This window comes from Arachis ipaensis, chromosome B9 (genome assembly GCF_059453495.1).
Source record: "Arachis ipaensis isolate K30076 ecotype BB chromosome B9, ASM5945349v1, whole genome shotgun sequence".
Classification (NCBI taxonomy): Eukaryota; Viridiplantae; Streptophyta; class Magnoliopsida; order Fabales; family Fabaceae; genus Arachis; species Arachis ipaensis.
This window is the reverse complement of record NC_142444.1, coordinates 24,920,919-24,930,249: the sequence shown is the minus strand read 5'-3', so window position 1 is coordinate 24,930,249 and position 9,331 is coordinate 24,920,919. Positions and strand designations below refer to the sequence as shown.

The window sequence follows — 9,331 nt, the reverse complement described above, 5'->3', positions numbered from 1 at the left end:
ATAATTCCATAGTTATAACTATTAATGTAATTATTTTCTCGTAGTTTTTAATTGTTAATGCAATTATTTTCTCTTTAAGCAGGTGATACCAAAGTCCAAACCCTGCTTCACTTATTCCTCCTCAAGCCAACTAACCTCCAATTCAACCGGCACCTATAAGATCACCACCAATCAGACTTTTAATGTAGAATATGCCCTTCAATAGCAAGAGGCCAACCAAAAGGAAGAATACCAAGAGGCCTCCTCCAACTCTGTTCAACAACATGAGACCTCCTTCAATAAGCAACCCCTCAAGTAGGCCTATTATTAGCCAAGAAACCATGCATGGTGCTAGTGCTGGAACATCTACTAGATTCATGAAATTTATGTCGACTCCAAGACGTGGAGCACCAACAACTAGACTCTCTAGTGGTAGTAGCAATTCCACACCTAGTTAGGACCTAAGATTGATTGGATTAAAGAACTTTTGTTGTAGTGTTTAGATATGGCTGTTACATAGACTATGTGCACTTCAATCTTTTTGGGAACTTAGTTATAGTGTTTTGGTTTAGGGTTACATTGACCATGGTTTGTTTTGTTATTTAATTCTCATCAAACAACTATGATGAATTAGTATGAACTTATATGTCTACTATGTTAATGGGAGATGATTACATATTTGGCTTTGTCCCACATTGATTTGGTTCAAAAATTTTTGTTTAGTAATTATCACCATTCATATATATTGCTATGTCAAAGTTAGATTAGAGTTTGTGATTTGAAATATAAGCAGCTATGTCGAATTTTGAATATCTAAAAGTTATTTTTGTCAAATTTTCATTCATTCGGCTCACAAATTTTTATTAACTGTTAATTGTCACAACTCATATATTGTTATGTCAAAGTTAAATCAGCGTTTGTGATCTGAAATATAACTTAACTATGTTAAATTTCGAATTTTTAAGTGGTTACTTTTGTCAAATTCTCAATTTTTCGTAGTTGGATATGTCAACACATATATACTTTTTAGGTTACTTTTGTCAAAAAATATTTTGAACAACCAGGAACTGGCTCAACGCCACATTCTCCTTTCATTTCAATTCAACATCAACCCAGGAAAAGAACATGATCAAATCAAACCTCAATTATACATTGTAAATGCTAGAAACATGATTGAAAAGAAGCACAACACAAGTCCTATAACAATTGACAAAATCTATATCCTAATTTCTATAATTTCTCCCTTTTTCCTATCTTCATAACTACTTTCATAATAAACACAGAAGAAGAAGCATGATAAACACAGTCTTGTCATAATTGCAGAAGAAGAAGAAGAAGAAAAAGAAAAAACATGATAGCTATCATAATAAGGGGATGCTCCCATAAAGACACAGAAAACGTATTTTTTAAAGATATTTTTTAATAATTAAAATTTAACACATATAATCACTTAAATTATGTTATTTTTGTTAAAATTAGGTCAGACAAATTAATTTAATCGAAAAATAGTGAATCAAATTTTGAATCCGTCTAAATTAATATTATTTTTTATAAAAAAAATGACTACAATACCCCTATTATATAAAATGACTAACATACTTTTATTATATATATTAATTTTGAGAATTCTAAATTCTATCCCTTTTCTTCTCTATCGTTATAGAGTTAGAATTTAAAGTTTTTAAAATTAATATATATGATAAAGATATTTTAGTTGTGTTTTATAATAGGGATATCGTAGTAATTTTTATGAAAAATATTAATTTATACCAGTTTAAAATTTAATTTATTAATTTTTTTACTAAACTGATTTGTCCAGTCTAATTTTAATAAAAATAATACAATTTAATTGATTATATATGTTAAATTTTAATTTTTAAAAAAACATCTTTAAAAAAAGACGTTTTTGAGATATTTATCCAAGTGGCTCCCTCATAATAAATCCATATTCTACTTTCATAACTACATTCTCAACCTTTCATAACTAGGGTTTCAGGTTTTCGAAGAACTCACACACTTATAAAGAAGAAGCACATAAGGTCATTATGGTAAAGTTAGTAAATAATGCCACGATGAAAAGTTAAGCTGAAAGGGTACTTGCCACGTAAGAAGCCAAACTAACGACAAATTTAAAAAATTGACCTTTGGTTAAAAATGTCAAACTGAGCAAATATTTCATAGTTATAAAATTAATTTAAATTAATGATAATTAATATTGTCAGCGTCACAATCTTTCATAATCAAAAATGACTATTTATTCACATCAAATTTATGGATGATCTAATAAATAATAACTAATAAATAAATAAATAAGAATAGTACTACGTCATTATTAGAAATATTATTATTTATCATATATATATTTATATATATTTATAAAATTTTTTATATAAAAAAATAATTTGGTTAAAAATGTCAAACAAGACAAATCTTTCATGGTTATAAAATTAACTTAAATTAGTGATAATTAGTATTGCCAATCAATCTTTTATGATAAAAAATAACTATTTATTCACATCAGATTTATAGATAATCTAATAAATAATAAATAATAAATAATAATAAATAAATAAATAAATAAAAATAGTACTATGTTAGAAATATTATTATTATTTATCAAAATTTGTATATCCAAATCGATTTATATTTATATTTTTTAAAATTTATATATATAAATTAATAAAATTTATTTATTAAAAATAATTTAATATTTATACTAATTAAATGAATTAATTAAAAATATTAAAAATAGTTGATCTTAAAAAATATTAAAATCTTTAAAAAATTTTTTATTATTAGTTAATTATTAATATTTAAAAATATAAATTAATAATTAAAAATAATAAAATTTATTAGTTCGTGAATATTTATCAATAAATAAATAAATAAAAATCACATGACACAAGAGAGTCGCATACTCATCAGCGTAAGAGCAGCAAGACCATGTCTTCAACTGCGACTCTCATAGGTTCCATTTCAACCACACCACACTTTTCATCTTCAAATACAACAACCAGAACAAGATTCAGAACCAGAACCAGAACCTTCTCCTCTACACCTCAATCGTTGAACCACTCATTCTTCAGGCTCACCAACGCTCCTTCCAAGCGAGCTTCCTCTACTCCCTTCCATGGATTCAAGCGATTTTCCCCTGTCATGGAGTGGCAGGACTGCACGTAACTCTCTTTCTCTCTATTTCCCTCACTACTTTCTCTTTCCAAATTATTCACAACGTTTTCGTATATATTTTCTCATTATTTCTTTCAACCAGAAAGTAATTTAAAATTAGTCAAAATTTTGACAGTTGCTATGATTCAATTCGGAATGGTTTACTAATTTCCCACTATTGGTGGTGTTTTCTCACTTTTATGGGGTTTTCGCAGTTTGTTCATTGTAGAATTAGATGATGATTCCATTGTTAGTGATTCAGTACATTTTTTGTGTTATTCTATTCGTCTGTGCGTTTAGCACTTGTGCATGGAATTGAAATCTTCTAGCTGAACCATCCACAGCTTCCCACTTTCGGTTAAAATAGAATGTTGCTAACTGCAGGGTTAAGACGGAGGTCGATGTGCCGGTCTCGGTCGCCTATGCTTGTTATTCGGATCGCGAAGCCATTCCTAATTGGATGCCCTTTATTTCCTCTGTTAAGGTGTGCTTGCTGTCCTGCTTACCCTTAATTGTATGAAGCAATTCTCTAGAGTTAACAATTTAGCATGACCTATCCTAAAACAATTAAGTCTTTTACCTTATGGTATCATGATCTGTCCCATTTGAATATGTTATAGAAGTTTGGTTCTCTTCATGAGGTCATAACAACTGCTGCCATAAATCAAGAGCTAGCTGATGCAAAGGGAGGTAGCAAGGAAAGGGCTATAAATAGCGTTAGTTAAATGTGCCGAGTCAACTGTATAGCTAATCCTAGGGAAACTACATTACCTGTATTTGGGTAAATACCCTTTCCAGCCCGGATCTTTTTCTCGTGAGACATAGCGCACCCTAATCATCCTTAAACCTCATCCAGACCCTCATCCACTAACATATATAGACAAGACGACCCCTGCAACCGGTTAACAACCGGTTGCCATTTTGACGTGTTAGATTGAGACTGAGGTGTCAAAATATCAGTGCTAGAGGGACTAAAAACCCCCTCTTTAACATCTTCCTCTTCTTCTTCTTCTTCTTCTTCTTCTTCTTCTTCTTCTTGATCCTCCTCCTCTTCTCTATTTTCTTCCTCTTCTTCTTCTCCATTCTCTTCACATCTCCATCACCATCACCATCACCATCATCGTCGAGCTTCACCTTCACCACTACCACTGTAGTTCTCTCTTCCTCCTCCTCTTCGCCTTCTCGCCCTAAACCACAACCCCCCTAAACCACCTTCCATCGGATTAGTGCCAAAACTGCCATGAACATCCCCGACAGCAACCACGTGCACATCCTCCTCCCTGCCATGATGCCGTGCCCAATCTGAGTCGCCTCCCATCCAAATCTCTCCTCCGCCATGGACACCACCAGGCTCAGTACCGCCATTAGGTAAATCTCCAGGAACAAAAATATAAGTTTACAAAAACTTAATAATCATGAATAAAAAAAAAGAGAAGTTAAAAACTTACTTGAAGATTGCTCTGCTGAAATTCTCCTTCAAGGATCCTTGCAAATCATCCTTGTGTGCTAGGGTTTCTTGTTCGCAAAGCTTGCAGCAGCTTCTATCTCTAAGAAAGGTCGATCAGGAATTTGGTTGAATAGGGTTTCTTGTTCGCAAAGCTCAGCGATGATGGAGAGAGAATCAGAATCCTCATAGGCTCCAAAATTCTAAACAATGTTAGGGTGTGGGGAAAGAAAAGTCATGAACTTGGATTCGTTTTCGATGCAGGCACGAACTTGGGTTTTGTGGTTTTGTGCGGGTTTTCAGGGGGTTCTTTTCTGGTTTGTGGGTAGCCATTGATGATGGGGTTCTTTTCTGGTTTGTGGGTAGCCATTGATGATGGCTCTGAAGAAGAGGGAAAAGCCATTGATAATGGTTTTGAAGAAGCGGAAAAAGAGGAAGAGAAGGAAGATGAAGAAGAAGAGGAAGATGTTAAAGAAGGGGTTTTTAGTCCCTCCAACCAAAGGAACTGACACCTGACACTGATATTTTGACACCTTAACCTCAATCTGACACGTCAGACTGGCAAGTGGCAACCGGTTGTCATCCAGTTGCAGGGTCATCATATCTATTTTTGTTAGTGGATGAGGGCCTAGATGAGGTTTAAGGATGATTAGGGTGCACTATGTCTCATGGGTAAAAAGTCAGGGGCCGAAAAGGGTATTTACCCCTGTATTTGGTTGTCAGATTTTAGAACTTTGTCGGACAAACACAATCAAAGGGGCACACCTACATAACTGAGAATTACTTCCACATCTGAACAAAAAGAAGTCCATTGTTATGCAAGCTAATGTTGAGGCAACGAACTGCATAGTACTATTACGGGGAAGGGAAGAAGTTGAAATCACCTTAAGAGTAGGTAGCGGCAGATGATGCTATAGAGGGATAGGAGTGGCAACTGTTGGTAGTTAGGAATTGAGATGATCAGTGGTGATACTAAGAGGGATCAGTATTTGTGGTGGTTGGGGACAGGGATCATGAGTGGGCAGAGACCAAGGTCTGAGTGAGTAAGGTAGCATACCATACCTCATGAGGAGGGTCAAGTATAAAAATGTAACTTGAGTTACTTTAGCTATGTAGCTCTCTTATCCAATAGACTAGTGTTTTTCATTTTGGCTCTTCTCATGAGCTTTTGTATTAATAAATTGTGGCATTAATCCATGCACTTCCTCTCACTTTAGGTAGGCTGGAATTGGGACTGATTAGGAAATATCTCTGTTCACTTATGCCTGTGCACTTTTCAGATAGCATGTCCTTATACTTTCTTAGCAACATAATAAATCTGAATATATTCTGGAGGTGTTTGATCTTTTCTTAATAAGGAACTGTTTGATTCATGCCTTTTCGCCTGCTAAATTTAACAAAGAAGATATAGTTTTTGCTTTGCTAAAGCGAGCATTCGACTGGTTTGTTTGGAATCCATGGATCCCGTCCTGGTTGTTACAGCAGGTGGTACAGTTGGGATCAGCATTAATGTATCGCTTCTTTGGATCCAAGTTTTGCCAACAAATTTTAAAGCCCTGAAATTTCTCTTCAAACAAGCATAAAAGATATATTTCGTCTTTTAATTTCTTAATTTAATGTTTAATCCATTTAACAGATATTGCCTGACAAACCTGACCTGTCAAGATGGTCGTTGAATTATAAGGCATTTGGTCGTGACATTGAATTCTCTTGGCTTGCTCGTAATATGCAGGAAAGATCTCTAGTCTAATATCCTAGCTTCTTTCAAATATATGGCATTTACTTTTTTCTCAAAAGTTCTGATTTATGTTTACTTTTACCTTCTTGCAGCCCATTCCAAATCAGAAAATCCATTGGCGATCGCTGGAAGGTCTTCCAAACAGGTAACTTACAAAGGACATATTCTGAGAAGTTAGTGATATGTTATTGATTGTCTTTTATATGATATTGAACTATTCGTCTGTTTGGCTTCACAATGCTTCCGGGAAAATTTTCCTTAAAAAGTCAACATAATATTATTTGCACCATTAGGTTACACTTGCTTATGCTTAATCAGAAGAACTTTCTATATCATGTAGATTTTATGCCTATACTTTTAGGGAAAGGTCTCCCTAAGATCAACACTCGCAGTCATGTCTAACTAATCTCGTCCAATTTTATGAGCCAGTGTCATATAACTTTAAAATTAAGGGAGCTTAATAATTTAGCATATACTTCTAAAAATGGAGAGGAGTCATGCATAGTGAACGTCATAGACTAAAATGACTGGTTCGGAAGGTTACGAAAAACGTCCAAAATCCTTGCCATTCGAATAACTAAGCTCTAACCGTCCAAAGCATTTTCCTCCCCTCGAAAACCCTCATAGACTAAACTCGTAAACACACCCTAAGGGTAGTGTTTGGAAATTGTTTTTGACATAAATATAAAGACAATGAGCATATGAATTTGATTGTTAGTCACTTAGTTGAGTCATGTACAGATACATAAATTTTTTGGTTTCAAACAGAAAATCTCTGTCCTACCAAAATGTAAAGATAGATAATAGTATGAAACACACCTCTACTTATGTCTGTCTTTCTGTACTTGTGTCTCGAGACCGTTTTCGAACATTAGCCAATAATATTGCCATGGTCATATTTGCCTGGACCAACACTTTCGCCAGACATGTCTCACAATGTACGTGGAATGCAATTTTTCTGTCTTGTTAAAGAATTCCTGCTAATTAGAACATATGTTGCACCATGTTGTGTAATTTACTTTTGTATCACCGAAACAAAATTAAATTGAGTTGTGGCTATCATAGACCCAATTTTACATGTGTCTATTCAACTTTTAACTGCTTGGTTTTCATGTGGCAGAGGTGCTGTTCGATTCTATCCAAAGGGCACATCATCATGTGTAATTGAAGTAAGGACTTCTCCAAAATAAGTCTGCATATTTTACCACTGTTAACTTGAACTCCAGAATTTTGCACATTTATCTAATCATGTATATAAATTATAGGTTATAGATTCAAGTACTAAAATGTCCATAAAAGATCACGTCGTTGCAAAATTACCCATAAAAGAGCAAAAATCCGAAATTATCTATGAAAGAAGGATCATAGTGCCCTATCAAAAGTTACCTACATTTTGGAAGATTTATCAAACAAATCGAGTTTTTTAGGTGTAGTGGGTGATTTTTCTTTTTCTGTACATGTGAAAAAAGATCATGAGTTTGTGCTTACTGTTACACTGGGATAATTTCATGTCATTAAAATTTCTCGGCCCTTGCATAAGACGTTATGTCTGTTCTTTTATCTTTTTATAACAACTCAGTTTTGCCATTATTCCATATCTGAGTATTTTTGCAGAACCTCATTTTCGGATGCCATAAATCAAATATATTATTAAAAGGATTCTTGGTACACTAATGCCAACTTTAGGTCTCATCATGCAGTGTTTTGTCAAAAGAATAAAAGTATATCACCACATTGTGCCATGTGCATGCAATAATTTACTCAAAATATCTTTATATTCTCTTTTGCCCTATCAACACGATTTCCACGTTTCTTACTTCTAGCAAGGAGCTAAGAAATTTAAATTGTTCTCCAGTTTAGTCAAGCGCTAACTACTCTCCGTTTGTCCTTTATAGCTTACGGTCTCGTATGAAGTCCCCCAACTTTTAGCTCCGGTGGCTTCGGTGAGTGATTACGCATTAATAGAATGAAATGTTTCAATTTCTTCATTTGACAAAAAAGCCTTAATAAAAGTCAATTATGCTAGGAAAATTAGGTGATGGTGCATAAAAATAGTTTAATAATCTTTTTTTGCCCATCTTCTCAAAAATGAAGGGGAGTCTTGGAGTAACGGTTGAGTTATCTCCGTGTGATTTCAAGGTCATGGGTTTAAGCTGTAGAATCAGCCACTGGTATAATTATCAAGTTGGACTGCCTATATTACATCCTTTGGGTGCAAAATTTTTCCATTTTGCTTTAATGCCCCTTGCTCCTCAAAAATGTTATTTCTACGACTGGGTTTGAGAACCAAATTGACAACTCATAACACGACTATGCAATCAGACAACCGGACTTTGCATGCACTGTGATGGGAATGCACTCCACACAGCCGTGCAAAGATTAGACAACCGGAATGTGTGACGGATTGTGGGAAGAGTTGTTTGATCTGGTTATTTAAATTGCCGGATCGTTTATTTTCCTCCTCTTAGATTCTCTCCTTTTGCAGTTTTGAATCCGTTTTGGTAACCCTTTCTGATTTCTTTACATTTTCATGATAATATGTTGCAGGCACTACAACCTTTTCTTGCAAATTTGCTTGAACGTGGTCTGGAACAATTTGCTAGATTTGCAAAAACCTACACCTGATTTTATTATTATTGTTGTAGCTGATTTTTAGAACGGGACTAAACTTAAAATTTTGCATATATAAATGTGCATACATTGTTTTCATTTTTCCATGGCTGTGCTAACTCATTGAAATTATGGTCTTAATGCCAAATAAAGGCTTCAAACGTAATAATATCAAAATACTGTTGTGAAATCCGCAAAACCAGCGTTGTTCTTTAGGGTATTTCAAACTTTAATATGGATTGTGCAAACATTATAGCTTGGAATGTGAGAGGAGCTGGAAATAAGTTGGCTCGGGTGCATCTGAAACAATTGGTAAAGAATTTTCATCCGTACGTTTTTATCATTTTAGAGACTCGTTGTGCTTTCCAAAAGATGGCTGTCTTTTGGAACAG

The 9,331-nt window shown here is 34.2% G+C and overlaps 1 protein-coding gene across 3 annotated transcripts; it reads left to right on the top strand.

The window, feature by feature from the left end:
* The first annotated feature begins 2,885 nt into the window (after positions 1-2,885).
* Positions 2,886-9,044, top strand: LOC107618628 (uncharacterized). 3 transcript variants are annotated; one of them, XM_016320740.3, is made up of 7 exons: positions 2,886-3,155; positions 3,532-3,631; positions 6,228-6,323; positions 6,422-6,474; positions 7,450-7,498; positions 8,225-8,272; positions 8,877-9,044. In XM_016320740.3, exons 1-7 carry the CDS (start codon positions 2,923-2,925, stop codon positions 8,952-8,954), a joined length of 657 nt encoding a protein of 218 aa, XP_016176226.1. In that variant the 5' UTR covers positions 2,886-2,922; the 3' UTR covers positions 8,955-9,044. The 3 variants fall into 3 exon arrangements, with proteins under 3 accessions (XP_016176226.1, XP_020966349.1, XP_016176225.1); XM_021110690.2 differs by lacking the exon at positions 8,225-8,272; XM_016320739.3 differs by lacking the exons at positions 8,225-8,272; positions 8,877-9,044 and adding an exon at positions 7,595-7,870.
* The last annotated feature ends 287 nt before the right edge of the window (positions 9,045-9,331 follow it).